The following is a 17,586-nucleotide window of genomic DNA, read 5'->3' as shown; positions in this document are numbered from 1 at the left end:
TTTTATACTATGTGAGGTTAAGAGACCGTCTTCATATTTTCTAAACTGATATCCAATAGTCCCTGTATCATTTGTAGAAGTGATCATCCTTACTCCAAACTCTATGGTGCTACTTTGTCCTAAATCAAATATCCATATTTGTGTAGGTCTACTTCCCTATTCCATTTCATTTTTCTTTGTCTATCAGTTTATCTTTGCCCCAAATTCCCATTGTATGTTTTACAAAAGGTTTTGATTACCAATAGAACAAGTTCAGGGTTTGGGGAAAGAAAAACTTTTCACTGAATACATTGTTATATTGTTTAATTTGATCATGTGAATGCATTACCTACTCAAAAGTAAATATTAAAATAATGACAAAGAAAAACGTCTACTTTGATTTTTGAACATTATATCAGATATAACAGTATATTCAGTATCATTTTAGATTCCTCTACATGATTTAAAGCTTCTTGCAAGCAAAAGCTAATATATTCTTTGCAAAACTTTTAATAAATTATCTCTACCCCTACAGACCTCACACAACTGGCTATTCAGAATCTTAGATGCTTTCAAAACAAAAACAATCTTTTGTATAAAATAGTTCAAAACATCATAACCACAAAATAGAGCAAAATAATACTTCATGTCTTTAGTAACTTTACTTTGATGGATTCATACATTACTTCCCCAAAAAATATGAGTGGTTATGTACATGTTAACTATAATATTAAGAGTTCTAAAGGCAGTGTTTATTGCAGATGGCAGTGAAGGGTGGAACACAGGTCTGGCATCAGACACCTTTATCCTGATTATGACAGTACTTAACTTTCTTCTTGAGGGGGAGGTGGGTATCCATCTGCTAGGTGTTTTTTTAAGTAGGTGGGATATGTGTGTATTCTATTATCTGATATATATAGGGTTTGAGGCAGGCGAGGAGAATTAAAGGAAAGAACTGTGGTAAATTACCATTCTCATTGAAAGGCAGCTTCCTACTTCTCTCAATCAATGTACACTTTGGGGCTGGGGCAAGTCACATGTTTGGAAAAGGCATCAAAGGGGGTTAGGGGGAGTGCAAATGCAGCAATAAATGGTGCCAATTAAAACATATGGTGTGACTGGGAAAGGGTATACAAAGGCTTTTAGTAGCTTCTGGAGTTATAGCAGTATTTTTTTTTTCTTGATCCAGGTGGTGATTATATGAATGCTTATTTAATAACAACATGTTAAGATATACACTGATTTATGCACTTTTCTGTAGGTATGTTTTATTTTATAATAATAAAATTATTGATAATGCTTCTTAAACAACCTTACCTTATGACATGACAGAAAACTTTTTAATGGAATGGGTCAGAACTAAGCAATGTCCACATATGCCAATAAAAAACCCAGGCAGGCCTGAGTCAAAGATATGAAAGCAAATGAATGAAAGTGGAAAGAAATAAAGAATTCAGTTAAGAAAAAAGGTGTAACAAAGAGTACGTGAGGAAGAGAAGGAGAAGGAACACAGAGCACAAATAGCCCCTCAGGGCAATATTTCCTACTCTTGGTTTCTATTTCTAGTCTTTTCCCTAAACATAGTATTTGTGGATGTATTTTACTCCATAGGTGCCTTTAGCATAGTTATCTTTTCCACTTAGTTCACAATGTCACACAGAGGCAAAGAGACATGGATTTAACATGTTCTCTGTTAACAAACTGGGGTTTTAAAAAACACTAACGATAAGTAAAAACACATGTTCCAAATAACAGCAGTCTCGGTCTACGTTTACTCTTTAAGGACTATTAAGTGCCCAGGACAAGGTGCAACCTATATATATAAAATCAAGGTTCTCCTCGTTGTTCTTTCAATGTTTGTCTGTAATCGAATACCTTATAGACTCAATCTTCTGCTTCTGTATCTCATTATTAGATTACTGAAATAGTCTCCTTAAGGACTTTCCTTGCTCTGTTCTGGCTTGTACATATTGCCTTAAATATGTGGCTCCTGTGTTTGCCTAATAACTATGATACTATAAATAAAATCTCCATGTTGCACTTAAGATGTGTGAGCAGTACCTATTCAACTACATTTCCTGTTATGCCCTATTATTGCTCCTCCTCAGCTACCAACTGGCTTATCTCAGGAATTCTTAAATATCGGTTCTCTTCACTGCTCTTCCTTATTAATTCTCCTGATCTGTAATATTTTGATTCTTCCACTCCCCTCTAAACCCACTATTATTGTCAAGACACACCACCCGAACTGGACAACGACTATTTCTTGCTTAATGTAAACCAGCAGTTAGGCCTACTTTACAATCAAATCATTTCATTCACTACGTATCAGTGTGCTGTCTCCAGTTTTTCCAAGTCTATTCCTTGAGGCCTGTGTTTTTCTTCCATGTTTAATATCCTAAAATAATAAAGCAAAAGGTTTAAATTTAATAGATGTTTACTGGTGTCATCATGTTTACAGTTAATTGATGGGACTTCTTTACCATCAGTTCTTCTCATCTAACACAAAACACATTATTTGAGTATATAAGTTCATTTCCTTCTCTAGACTTTTACCCATGTTCCTCTCTTGTGTGAGTCTTCAGTTTTCTCCATCACAAAAAAAAAATCTAAGTAAATAAATGAGAAATAAAACCACTGGGGGAGGGGGAGAAGGAAGTAGGTGAGTTGGATTTGGAGTTAAGAGTTTAGAATTAGAGTTGGGGAGGTGGGGATAGAGAAAATAGGTAACACTCAGACTACATTCTAATTTTGGTCATCAGCTTACTGCATTGATATTTCACCAAAATGGAGGTGGCCAGAACATGATCTCTGTAGCACAAACTAGACTAAATCATCAACACATTCAGTTTCTGCTACCCTCAGAATTCTGACTGACAGAGAATTCTAAAACATGAGAAATAGCTACCAAGAACCATAAATACTTTTATGATACAATGCCTGGAAAGGTTTACAGTTTTCAAATACTTAAAGCATATTCTTTTTTTTTTTTTTTTTTTTTTGAGACGGAGTTTCGCTCTTGTTACCCAGGCTGGAGTGCAATGGCACGATCTCGGCTCACCGCAACCTCCGCCTCCTGGGTTCAGGCAATTTTCCTGCCTCAGCCTCCTGAGTAGCTGGGATTACAGGCACGTGCCACCGTGCCCAACTAATTTTTTTCGTATTTTTAGTAGAGACGGGGTTTTACCGTGTTGACCAGGATAGTCTCGATCTCTTTTTTTTTTTTTTTGAGACAGAGTTTCACTCTTGTTACCCAGGCTGGAGTGCAATGGCGCGATCTCGGCTCACCACAACCTCCGCCTCCTGGGTTCAGGCAATTCTCCTGCCTCAGCCTCCTGAGTAGCTGGGATTACAGGCACGCACCACTGTGCCCAGCTAATTTTTTGTATTTTTAGTAGAGACGGGGTTTCACCATGTTGACCAGGATGGTCTCCATCTCTCAACCTCGTGATTCACCCGCCTCGGCCTCCCAAAGTGCTGGGATTACAGGCGTGAGACACCGCACCCGGTCTAGTCTCGATCTCTTGACCTCATGATCCACCCGCCGCCTTGGCCTCCCAAAGTGCAGGGATTACAGGCATGAGCCACAGTGCCCAGCCCTAAAGCATATTCTCTAATGAAATAAAAGACATACATACTGCTCTGCATGGTATCACTGGCATTTTTCTTAAAATCTGAAAAATGTAGTTTTTATATCACCAAAATAATTTCTATAGATTTTCAGTTTAAAGATTTTTTTATTTAATGTTTGCCACTGTTAACAACTTTAAAAAGAAAATGATATAAAGCTAAAACCTCAATAACATTACCTACAAAAAACATACACATGTGCTAAATATATTTCATAATGGTCATTTTTAATAAGATTTCTAAAGCCTTCTCTAGAACTATAGCAAAAATAATAATATTAACATTCTTAGCAGAGTTTCAGCACATTTGGAAAGACACATAATAAAACTAAGTTCTCTGAGGCTAATAAGCTGAATCAGAGATTTCTCATAGAGATATATAAAGGGATAAATCAACTAATTCTACAAATTTTCATTTAATAAAAGAATATTTTAGCTCTGATTCAGTTATAACACATACACACACAACACAGATATACATACATGTTAGTAAATTTAGAGGTTATTTCTAAATAAAACAATTAGATTTGATGAAGTAAGAGACAGGTAAGATTTTAAAAGGTGAAGATGAAAGAAGGCAGATTAAACAGTAAATGGCACAAAGTCAAACCCAGGTAAAAAAAAAATGCTTAAGATGTTTTCAGGGAAACGTTAATACAGTGTGACTGGCACAAAGAATCTATTAATATTCAGGAGAGCAGTAGGCTAGAAGGATCATCTGAGGCTGAAACAGAAACGACCGTAAATGAGATGCTAAATTAGAAATATCGTACCCTGGATTATTCACACTGACAGTTGCTAATATATCACCTGTCCTGGTTCTTTTCCCCTCACTACCCACTCTTCTTTTCATCACTTCAGGAGTGGGATTATTTTTTTTCCCTACCCTATTGCAAGATTCATGTTTTTATTCATAATTTCCCTGAAGCCTAATTAATTAAATCCCTTTCAAAATTTCTCTGGCCATCTACGTATCACTGTTTAAGTGTAACTTTATCAGAACTGCCTTAGTTAAATCTGCTGGTTATTTTCTGAAATAAAAGTGTATATAATAAACTCAAAACATGTTAACATCAACTGCTTAATTTTAATGGAAATATAAGAGCATATTTGAATCATGATAGCTCAAAAATATAATTAGATGTTTGCCAGGCTCCATGTTAGACAAGCCTCAGAATCAATGATATTGCCATGCATTAGGTATATGTTGCATTATTCTTTTGTTCCATCAAAAAGCCATAAGAACTATTCTTTTTCTTTACTGTACCCAAAGAAGTGACTCTACAGGAGAGCAGAAATTCCTATACCTCTAAGAACACTTGTGACTAGTACAGTGCTATGGAAATGAATCCTACAGAAACTTTACACCAGGCTTGGTGGTTCACACCTGTAATCCCAGCACTTTGGGAGGCCAATGCAGGATTGCTTGAGCCCGGGGTTCAAGACCAGCCTGGGCAACACAGTGAGACCTCATCTCTACAAAAAATTAGCCAGCCACAGTGGCTCAAGTCTGTAGTCCAAGCTACTCGGGAGGCTGAAGTAGGAGGATCACTAGAGCCCCAGGAGGTTGAGGCTGCAGTGGGCTGTGATCATGCCATTGCACTCCAGCCTGGGTAACAGAGTGAGATCCTGTCTCAGAAAAAAAGAAAAAGAGGACTTTACTAGTAGTATGTTAATACTTCTGTCTTTCTAAATTCATCTTCACCTCATTCTCCTAATCCTTTTTGATGTAAAAGTAATAATTATCACATTTCCTTATTAGGCCTGTCAATTATATTTGGGGGCTTAATTTCCAAAATCCTATGCCTCTAGCACAATATCTCTTACATTTGCTGCTGTAAGACCATTCTGATATTGATCAATGGAACGAAGAAAGGTTACAGGACAGAGATAGTTAATAAGGATTCTTAGGAAGACATATTTAGAGAGATGGCTATAAGCTGTACTAGGAAGAATGATTTCTATTGTGCTGTCAAAAGACTTTTTTTCCCTCAACTATCTTTTCTTAGTCTAACTTTCCCTTTCTTTCTATTTCACTTACTCTCACCCTAGGATATAGGTTTCTTTCCAAAGGCAAGGAGCTCAGTCCAAGGTATCCCCTAGCAATTAGCCACCTTAACAAATAAGAACAAGTGAACGCAGGGGCAAGCATCCATGCACGTGTAAAGGAATGGCCTTTTAAAGACTGGTTTCTAGCACTCTGCTGCATATATTTTACACTCTGCTTCTATGTCTTCCTTTATCCGTCTGGACATCTTTTAAGTTTGGTCCCAGATTACTAAGATACCAGCATAGTTGTTACCATAAGTCCAGTGAAGATGGAACAGTTGTTCTAATGTACTACTTGACATGGGCTCCTCTGTCTAAGAAGAGGCTACAACTGATACTGAAAAAACTGACCAAATAATTGAACTATCTAGAGACTGACCAATAAAATCAACTCTGAAAGAAAATACAGGTAGCATAACATGACAATAAGTTAACAGTAATACTACAGTTAATAAAATTGCTCTCAATATTTTAAGTCACCAACTCAGACACACGTTGGTTACATACATTATCATCAAATGCCAACAGACACCATTAGCAAATTTTACTTAAATTATAAATGTACCAGAGATACAACACTCTGAAACATCATAGGCCGATTCTTCATGCTGACAATCCAAAACAAAAACCCATACTCATCCCTAGAAAGATTTCTCAATAAATCCCAGAGCACCTGACATGTAACTAAAAAAATTCCTGATCCCAGTAATCAACAGGTATCTACAAATAAAACAAAAAAGTAGTTTTAACCTAAACAAGCACCTATCAATTAAGGCTGTACCCTAAAACTATCACCAAGCACCTACTGCATACTTTCTAATTTTATAGCTGTTAAAGAAATAGCAAGTTAAAGCAGAAACGTGAGGCACAGTTTGTGAAAAAAACACTTGATTAGCAAGAAAAAAACACAGCCAGAGTGAATTCATAAGATAGGGTGTGAGATGTATCATTTTAGGAAGCAGCTATAAGAATTAAAACTCAAGACATGTGAAAGTGATGGAAACCAGGACAGGATCAATAGGGCAAGGGGCACTTTTTAATTCAGACATTGCACTGTCCTTATATCATTCTGTTTCATTTCTTAGGTCAACTAAAAAATATAGAAATCATATATAGATAAGGAATCACAGCTACAAGCCTGCTAACTTAACATGGCCACATGCTTATTAAAGCAATCAACATGTGAACTACAGACAGGTTCACCTCACTACTAATTTTATGTTCTTCTCTTCAGTACATAGAGAGGCTTACAAGTTACCACAGGTATGTGAAAACTGGCTGGTATGGGGTAGAACTGAAGAGTTCCTCCCCTCAGATTTCACATAAATTATTTCTAGCTGATGTAAAGATTAAATCAATGTGCTCAAGTGAACAACGACAAATACTGATTAAATAACCACCTATCAATCTTAAAACCTGGGGACAGAGTACAATAAAATATTTGATTGGAGATTATGAGCATAAGCTTGCTTCTACCATTCACCAGTGATGTAATACTGACTTAACACTTACACACACACACACACACACACACACACACACCCTCACTTTCTCCATCTACAAAACTAAAAGGGAAAAACTAAATTATCTCTAAGACTACTTCTATTTCTAAAAATTTAGAATTCTGAATTCTATATGTAGGATATTAAAGAAACTAAAAGATTTTAAAACAGTCCTAATCTATCTTTGGTTTTACATACAATACACTGAACATGAAGTTAGGAAGCTTTATTTAGGATTAAGCAAAGGATAATTTAAGAGAATAAAATTACAAAGCTTCTTCATAAAGATCAAATATACTTTTGTGAGATTTACAAAGAAAATCAGTGATGTGAATCATTATAATACACTATATACACACAGATATTCTCTAACAAAGCAGTGCTTCCACACATGATCAAAAGCCAATAAGACCAAAAGCTAAGAGGGAAGAAAAAGGATACTAGGAAAACCATCCATGTATAAAGTCTCCTCTTCAGGGAAACCATGTAAAATCATTGTCAATGCATATGTATATGTTGTGTGATAAATATTTAGGGTGCCCAACAGGTATATGACAGAGTTGTAACATTTTGCCAAATACTCAATCCTTCCTTTGGACTCCCACAGAATTCACTCCTGAGCTTAAAATTCTGGAGCACAGAAGGACTCTGAAAAGGTGAGATACACTAAAAATAAAAAATATCGCCAGGTATAGTGGCTCACACTTGTAATCCTAGCACTTTGGGAGGTTGAGGTGGGAGGATCATTTGAGGTCAAAAGTTTGAGATCAGCCTGGCCAACATGGTGAAACCCCATCTCTACTAAAAATACAGAAACATTAGCCAGGCATGGTGATGGGTGCCTGTAATCCCAGCTACTCAGGAGGTTGAAGCAGGAGAATCACTTGAACCTGGGGAGCAGAGGTTACAGTGAGCTAAGATTGTGTCACTGCACTCTAGCCGGGGCGTGAGAGAGACTCAAAAAGGAAAAAAAGTCTACATTGGGTTTACATTTTATAAAATGTACAATATCTCATTTCATCATCAAAACTCTACAAGAAATGCATGTGACTGTTGTGTAGTTTTGTTTTTTAAACAAATGAGGAGGCTGGGCAGTGGCTCATGCCTGTAAAATCTCAACACTTTGACAGGCCAAGGTGGCAGCATGCCTTGAGGCCACGAGTTCAAGACCAGAATGGGCAGCACAGGGAGGCCCCATCTGTACAAATAAAAATAAATTCACTGGGCATGGTGGCATGTGCCTGTGGTCCTATCTACTTGGGAGGCTAAGATGGAAGGATTCCTTGAACACATTAGGTTGAGGCTGCAGGGAGCTGCAACCACACCACTGCATTCTAGACTGGGCAACAGAATGAGACCCTGTCTCAAAAATAAATAAAATAAAAGTAAGTAAAAACTAATGAGGAAACAGACTTAGAGAAGTTATTTAACTCAAGATCAAACTAAGTGGCAATGCTGTGACCACAATACCAATCTTCCAATTAAAACTATTTTTTTTTTCTGTTAGCGCATACTATTGTCTGGTAAAAGGAAAAACAAAGGGGCAAAGGCCATAACATAACAGGGTACTATACTTTACAGTTTAGAAAATCTTATGTATTATTATATTTAATCTCCAACTCTGAAGTGGTGGTACTATTGTTTTACAGAGAACTGAGAGTTTATGATCTGGTGTCCAGTTACTAAATATTGGAAAGTGCTATTTGTTATGTGGTAGGGAGAAGCAGTCAATCTTGTCTTGAAGTCTATAAACTAGCCATCATAGATCATTTACCCACATATCTTGACATCAGAGATCACAGTCATCCACCAGTTCAAATAACCTGGGGAATACCAGTCCATAATGAATGACTGAGAAATTCCAAAAAGCTTTCTAATCTAAGTCTTCTTCAACAGTATCTTATACTAGATCCTTTTAGGAAAACATACAACTCTAAAAATCTAAGGTGAGCCAACACCCTTGAAGGAACAATTTAATCATTTTAAGAGATTGCTGAAAAGTGTAGGTTTAACAACACTCTATTTTTTATTTATTACACACACACACACACACACACACACAGATCAAGCACAAACAAAACAAGAAAACAAGCCATTTACTGAAAACAACTGGAATTACTGGTTTCATGTCAACTTACCACTGAAACGCATTATAATGGAAGTAGACCAAACCAAGACCATATAAAAAGGCAGCATTCTGTAAAGGAAGGGAAAAAGATTTTTAAGAAAAATACTTCTATCTACCATATAAGATGTTATTACTGTAAAATACGGTATCCAAGATGCTTTAAGTCTTAAAACTCTATCATGTATTATAATATATTTGCAATATATTTTTAAAACACTAAAATAACAGTGATCAGATGACACAGATTCCAATCAACTTAAGAGAGGTATACCAGCTTCTAGTTAATCAAACCAGCCCTGAAATAAAAATACTAGCAGAAATTCTATGGACAAATCTAAAATTAAAAATCTATTCTTCAGGACTATGAAAGTGCTCAGTCTATGTTATCCTATTCTCTCTTGCTATAGCTACATTCTTTCTCTGGTTCTTTCTGCTTCTTAAATTGGATTTTATTTTCTATTTAGTATTGCCAGGAAGGTAATCAGAAGTCAAAGGAAATGCACAATATAAACCTAAAACACATTTTAGAATTTAAGAAAAATTGTGTCATGCCAATCATCACCTAGGCCTTAACACTTTAAGCTTTAAATGTCATTGATTCCTTTTGCAGTATGAAACAGACATGCGTCAACACTTAACTCTGACCTCTGGACTCCAACGAGGAACCAGGTATTTATATAATTTATATAACTGTTTCTTTCTTTCTTTTTAAGAGACAAAATCTCACTCTGTTGCCCCAACGCAATCACAGCTCACTGCAGCCTCAACCTCCTGGGCTCAAGCAATCTTCCCACCTCAGCCTCCCAAGTAGCTGAGATTAAAGGCATGTGACACCACACCCAGCTCCTACTCCCTATTTTCAAAAAGGGTAAATGTTCGAGTACCTAGTATATGTTTTATCAATAACCAAGCAAATCTATTTTAGTAAATCTTCCCTATTAAAAAAAGGTAAAGCTTTCATACTGATCTGTTTGAACAAATTTCTTCTTCTAAATTATAAATTTCAAATTACAAATATGTCTCTGAATTCTAAAAGTTCAAAATTTTTAAACTATTATTAAAATGCTTGTCCCACTGCCTTGAGTTGCATCTCCCAAGAAACAGACTCTGAGATAAAAGTTTTTGTGCAAGTAGTTTATTTGAGAAGTACTCTAGGAAATACCTTTAATGAAGTAAAGGATGCCAATAAAGGATGCATTATGGAGCTGATTATGACTCTAGGCAACTGGGACTCAAGCTGGGAGAACGTATGGAACATTTCTCAGAGTCATCTTGTCTTTAAGTATGAAGGAACTCGGGTAATTATACCACAACCTCTGTAATTCATTATTTAAGGAAAAAGAATCAATGATGTTTAAAGCCCAAAATGTAAACAGCTTGTCAGAGGTATTTGAACCAGAAGAACTCCATCTTCAATAAGGGCTGGGTAAAATAAGGTTGTGACCTACTGAGCTGCATTCCCAGGAGGTTGGGCATTCTTGTCACAGGATGAGACTGGAGGTCAGCACAAGATACAGGTCACAAGGACCTTGCTGATAAAAACAAGTTGCATTTAAAAAGCTAGCCAGAAGCCACCAAAACCCAGATGGCAACAAAAGTGATCTCTGGTCATCCTCAATGCTCATTATACACTAATTATGCATTAATATACTAAAAGACACTTCTACCAGTGCTATGACAACATCAGAACCCTATAAGGTCTAAAAAAAGGAGGAACTCTCAGTTCCAGGAATTGCCCACTGCTTTCCTGGAAAATTAATGAATAATTCACCTTTTGGTATTTAATCCCCACCACTCTATAAATTCTATCTATCATTCAAGATCCATTTAAATGCCACCTTCCCCATGAAAACTTTGTTTCCTGTCCCACCTCAAACTAGAGGTGATTTTTCCAACCTCTAAATTTGGTCTTAGTGCTCTATCATCTGACACTATTATGTAACAAGAAAGAACTTGGTTTTATGCAAAATCTAACATCAACTCTTTCAAAAGGTTCTAGAAAACCCTATGAAGTGGTAGAGGGTTTCATTTATAGAATGAAGAAACTGTGGATCAGAAAATAAATTTAATCAAGAAGACAGGTACTAAGTAGCAGAAATAGGAACTGAAGCTAGGTCAGTCTCCAGAGCTCACTCTTAACTATTACACTATATATTTGTTATTTATGTATTGACTAAACTCCATCCTATCAAACGAAAGTGCCACAAAGGCAGGAATGATCACTGCCTATATTCCTAGTTATCACCTAGCACAGGATGCATTTCCATACAGTAGATGCCCAAAGATTTACTAGTCTAATCACCAAGTACAGGAGGACTTCAAAAAGTTCATGGGGAAAAAAAAAAACAAAATGAAAAGATAAAAATACAAATACCATTTCTCAACATAAGCTCCATCAAGTTCAAGACACTTTTGTAAGCAATGTTAACAGCCATTTAGTCCAGCTCTAAACAATTGAGGGGTCCTGAGGATTCAGCCATGTCAATGCAGTCTTTTTTACATTATTTAGTCAAGATAAAAGTGGGTGCCTTTTAAAGATTTTTAAAAGAAACAAAAAGAAGCTGGAAGAAGCCAAATCAGGACTGTAAGGTGGGTGCCTAATCATTTCCCATGAAAACTCTCAAAATATTGCCCTTGTTTGATGAGAGGAGTGAGCAGGGGCACTGCCATGGTGAGGCTTTCCTGGGCATTTTTCTGCTAAAGCTTTGGCATTCTTAAAATATACTCATAATAAGCAGAGGTTATATATCACTCTTTGGCTCTCCAGAAAGTCAACAAGCAAAATGCCTTGAGAAATCCCTAAAACCTGTTGTCATGATATGTGCTCTTCTTGACTGGTCTACTTTCACTATGACAGGACCAATTTCTACCTCTTGGTAGCCATTGCTTTGATTTGAAAGTCAGTGCTTTGTCATTAAGATCATACTGGTAAAGCCAAGTTTCAACTCCTGTTACAATCCTTTGTAAAAATGCTTCAGGATCTTTTTTTTTTTTTTTTTTTTTTGAGATGGAGTATTGCTTTGTCACCCAGGCTGGAGTGCAGTGGCACAATCTCAGCTCACTGCAACCTCCACCTCTGGGGTTCAAGCAACTCTCCTGCCTCAGTCTCCCAAGTTGCTGGGTCTACAGGTGCATGCCACCACACTCGGCTAATTTTTGTATTTTTAGAGGAGATGGAGGTTCACTATGTTGGCCAGACTTGTCTTGAACTCTGGCTTCATGTGATCCATCCGCCTCGGCCTTCCAAAGTACTGGAATTACAGGCATGAGCCACCACTCCCAGATATATTATTTTACAGAGTTTGACTCTTTTTATTGACAAAAACTTGCATATATAAGGTTCAGTCCTACCTACAGTTTCAGGATCCCACTGAAGGTCTTGGAACATATCGCTCCATAGGTAAGGGGGACAACAGTAATTAGGTTCTAAATAATAAAATTCTATGTTGTTATAACGTTACCAATTTTGGGTTGGAATGAGAATTTGATTGTAATCATCTTTGAAGACAACTGTATTTTTATGCTAGGATATTAAGAAATAAAACCATGCCAAAATACTACAAAAACATCAAATGTCTTAATCTTACTGTATTAGGACTCTGATTCCACAAACCCAGTGATACACGGTTGGGGGAAACAATCTGCTATTAACCCTCTGGGTACCTTTGTCTACGAGATCTGGGAAAGAAAGAAAAATACAATACGATAAAATAAAACAAAATAAACCCTACTGGGGAACAAAAAAAGGGGGAAGGTGGGTGTAGAATAAAGGCATGAATTTCCAAATACTTTCTTTATAATTACCTCCATCTGTTACATATACCATGAATAACTGAAATTACATGACACTTAACACTGAACAAGAAAGTCTAATGGTACTGCAGATTTTAGATAGTGGTAACAATCTCACCAGCTGACCAAGCCAAAAAGCAGTCCTACTTTTCTTCTCTCACCTCCTGCCCACCTATAAACCATGCTCCGTCTATTCACAGAGTTCATTTTACAATCTGAAAGCCTTTTAATCTACCCCTTCTCCAAGTTAGTTAGGACCTCAACTTTATATACTTGTCCTATTTCAACAGTTTTTTAACTTGTCTCCCAAACTGTAGCCTCTCTCTCCATTTCCACCTCTTTCAGTCTGCCCTCCATACCACTGCCAATGAGCTTTCAAAAACTCAAACATGGAAGTGCAAAACATGCACTTTCTATTTTAAACTCCTCTGAAGAAGAGTCCCCACAATCTAGCTTGATTTACAAGGGCCTTCATTTTATGATTCCTGCTAAAATGTTCCCAATCTCATAGCCACCACCTCAGTCAGGACAAGTAACAAGCAGATCTGTGAATAAAATACAACCTTACACATTTCTATTATTTTAATCATGTTTGCTGCTTCTGCCTAAAAAAGCCATTGCCATCTTTCCCTAACTTACTCCTTAATCAGGCAAATTTCTATCTATCCTTTAAAAAGCAACATTCACCTCTTTCTTCCAGAAGTATTATTTGACATATTCCCAAACCCAGAGTGAGTTATAGTTTCTACCACATGCTTTTGATATGGGACCGCTGGGAAGGGATGAGCGTGGTCCCTTTAAATGATATGGAATGGGGGAAAGGAAGTGCTGGGTAGACGAGGATGTGGTCCCTAGGTAGGGCTCTACCCCCACAAATCTAGGTGAGGACAAGCACTTCTGCTTTCCTGCCCAAATGCTGCGCTTTCCAAGACCACCCTGGTCTCCTATATCCCCATCCTGGGTCTATAAAAACCCAAAACTCTAGCAAGGACGAGACAGAAGCTGCTAGACGGCAACAGGAACACGTAGGTAGAAGAAGACAAGTAGCTGGACATCAAGAGGACCTCGAAGGGAGTACGCAGAAGGAAGAGCACACCGACATACGCTGGCACCTTGCAGGTCACTGACCAGCAGGACTAGGTGGAGTTCGGCCGGGACAGTCGGAGGAGAGTCGGGACCACCAAGTAGCCATCTCCCTCTGGCTCCCACATTGGCTGAGAGTTACTTCTACTCAGTAAAACTTTACACTCACTCTCCAAGCCCACGTGTGATCTGATTCTTCCAGTACACCAAGGCAAGAACCCAGGATGCAGAAAGCCTACTCTGTCCTTGCGACAAAGTAGAGGCTAACTGAGCTGGTTAACACAAGCCACCTATAGACAGCAAACTAAAAGAGCACCCGGTAACGCATGCCCACTGGGGTTTCAGCTGTAAACATTAACCCCTAGACACTGCCATGGGGTCAGGGCCCCACAACCTGCCAGTCTGTATGCTCCCCTAGAAGTCTGAGCAGCAGGGCACTGAAGAAGTGAACCACACTCCCATCACATGCCCTGTGAGGGGAACAAGGGAACTCTCCCATTTCACTTCCAAATGAATACTTATATCTATTATGTCATTTATCTTCTCCACTAGAATATGAGCCTACAAATGGTAGAGATCAACCACAAGTTGTGGTTTGATCCCTACAGCAAAGTAACCAGCATATGTAAGTTATTCCTGCCACTGAGTAAATCAATATCTTAGTTTTTTAATAACCTGTTACACAGTTTTCATAAAAGGATAATACTTTATTGATTCAATTTATACAGAATCATTTCCTTATTATAGTCTGAATTACCTTCTGGACAATTAAAAGAACGTTAATGGTTAAGATAATATAGCAGAAGAGGTTGGCAAAAGCTCATTTTATGCATCATGCCCAAAGTCACAACACTGAAGCAGAAGTTCTTCTTCCAAAGTGTATGTGTAATATTGCACAGCAATAATGAAATCGAACTGTAGAGGCCATATCATAACTAATAAGTGACAAGGCTGTGATTCTGACCCCCAAGTGGGCACAGCCTTGTCACTTGCTAGTTATGAGACTCATGAAAGGCCAAGCAACAGTGGCTCACACCTGTAATCCTACCGTTTTGGGGGGTCAATGTGGCAGAATCACTTGAGACCAGGAGTTGGAGACCAACCTGGGCAACATAGTAAGACCCTCATTCTCTACAAAAAAACTTAAAAATTAGCTGAGCATGATGGTACATGCCTGTAGTCCTAGCTACTTGGAAGGCTGAGGCAAAAGGACTGCTTGAGTCCAAAAGTTCAAAGCTGCAGTGAGCTGCAATTGTGCCACTGCATTCCAGCATACAGAGCAAGACCTGTCTCTTATCAAAAAAAAAAAAAAAAAAAAAAATTCAGAATGACTCATGAAACAGGTTAGCTGATACCAATGTCTTCATCTTTATAAAATGCAGAAAGCAGTATTTATGTCAAAGGGTTGTTTGAGGAATTAAATGAGATGACACATGTAAAATAGTTCAAGTACTACCTGGCACTTAGAATTTTGGTGACAAGGGGGCAGTGCATCTAGTAACACCAACAACTTCTTTCCTCGTGTTGCTGAACCACAAACTGGTTGAAAAACAGAAGGAATTATAATTAAAGCACAAAAGGGGCAGGTGGATCACCTGAGGTCAGGAATTTGAGACCAGCCTGGCCAACATGGTAAAACCCTGTCTCTACTAAAAAAATAAATGCAAAATTAGCCAGGTATGGTGACCTGTAGTCCCAGCTACCCAGGAGGCTGAGACAAGAGAATGACTTGAACCTGCCTGGGAGGCAGAGGCAGCAGTGAGCCAAGATGGCACCATTGCACTCCAGCCTGGGTGAGACAGAGCAAGACTCCGCCTCAAATAAATAAATAAATAGAACCCCAACAATTTCATTTACATTTCCTTAAATTATAGTACAGTTTCCAAAAATAAGGCCAATGGCAAGTAGTATACATATTGAAAAACTCTAATACAAAATTAATGAAAATATTAGATGATATATTTTAAAAGGATCTTTATAAATGAATGGCTGAGCTGGCAGCAAAAGGAAAAGGGCTGAAGAAAAAGAAAAAGATAATGGAGGATGGTAAATAAACACTGAAAGCCACTAAAATACTCTGAGATTTAGGAAACAAACTGGGTACCACACAGAATTGTATCCAAGATTTCCCACATAAATCTGAAGCCCTGGGAATGCTTTCTTAGTAAAATATTGGAATTTCCCCCCCAAAAAACTAACAATGGAACTACCATATGATCCAGCACTCCCACAGCTAGGTATAAATCATAGGAATTGGAATCAAAATTTCAAAGACATATCTATACTTCCACATTCATTTCAGCATTATTCACAATAGACAAGATATAGAATCAACCTAAGTATCCACTGAAGGATAAATGGACAAAGAAAACATGGTATATATACATCTTGAAATACTATTCAGCTTTTAAAAGAAGGAAATTCTGTTATTTGTGCAACATGGATGAACCTCGAGGACCTTGTGTTAAGTAAAATAAGCCAGGCACAGAAAGACAAAACGGCACGGTCTCACTTATATGTGGAATCTAAAAAAGTCAAACTCAAAGAATATCTATCTCATAGAAGTAAAGAGAACAACAGTGGTTACCAGAGGCTGGGGAGGGTGTGGAAAGGGAACTGGGGAGATACTATTCAAAGGGTACAAAGTTTCACTTAGATGAGAAGAATAAATTCTAGTGATCAACTGCAGAGCATGGTAACTGTAGTTAATAATAATAATGTATATTTCAAATATTCATCAAGAAAAACAAGTGAAGTTATGGGTATGTGGAAAAATCTATCATATCTCTAAAACCAGTTGTAGAAGGAGTCAAAAAATAAAATGGGACACAGGCAATATTTGAAGATGTAGTGGCTGAAAGTTTTCTAGTGCTGAAAGCAATAATCCCAAGATGCAGAACGATGAATAAAGAAAAATCCTATGTAGAAATGGAACATGCAGAAGAAAAAGAGATCTTTTAAAAGACATTAAGAGAGCTCTAAAACAGCTTCAATACAGCATCAAAAGAGCTAAAACAACACTAACAACTAACTTTTCAAAACTATCCAGGAAAACTGGAGTCTGAAAATTCAGGCCTGGCACGGTGGCTCACACCTGTAACCCCAGAACTTTGGGAGGTGGAGGTGGGCGAAATCACAAGGTCAGAAGTTCGAGACCAGCCTGGCCAACATGGTGAAATCCCGTCTCTACTAAAAGTACCAAAAAATTAGCTGGGCATAGTGGCGCACACCTATAATTCCAGCTACTCGGGAGGCTGAGGCAGGAGACCTGCTTGAACCCAGGAGGTGTAGGTAGCAGTGAGCCAAGATCACACCACTGCACTCCAACCCTGGTGACAGAGTGAGACTCTGTCTTTAAAAAAAAAGAAAAAAGAAAATTCAGGAAGAAGCTGGGTATAGTGGCTCACATCTGTAATACCAGCAC

The 17,586-nt window shown here is 37.8% G+C and overlaps 1 protein-coding gene across 16 annotated transcripts in view; it reads right to left on the bottom strand.

Annotated features, from left to right (window-relative positions):
- The window catches only part of KDM6A (lysine demethylase 6A), a 200,124-nt gene that overhangs the window by 87,068 nt on the left and 95,470 nt on the right, over positions 1–17,586 (bottom strand). For all 16 annotated transcript variants that reach the window (XR_013531672.1, XR_013531673.1, XR_013531674.1 and 13 more), the window contains one exon: positions 9,298–9,356. Coding sequence is in view for 11 of the 16 variants with exons in the window: in XM_078363572.1 (XP_078219698.1) it covers positions 9,298–9,356 (59 nt within the window). In the remaining 5 variants the exon portion in view is untranslated. The remainder of the gene's footprint in view (positions 1–9,297; positions 9,357–17,586) is intronic.

Source organism: Callithrix jacchus, chromosome X (genome assembly GCF_049354715.1).
Source record: "Callithrix jacchus isolate 240 chromosome X, calJac240_pri, whole genome shotgun sequence".
Lineage (NCBI taxonomy): Eukaryota > Metazoa > Chordata > Mammalia > Primates > Cebidae > Callithrix > Callithrix jacchus.
The sequence above is the reverse complement of the archived record's forward strand: the minus strand, read 5'-3'. Positions and strand labels throughout refer to the sequence as shown.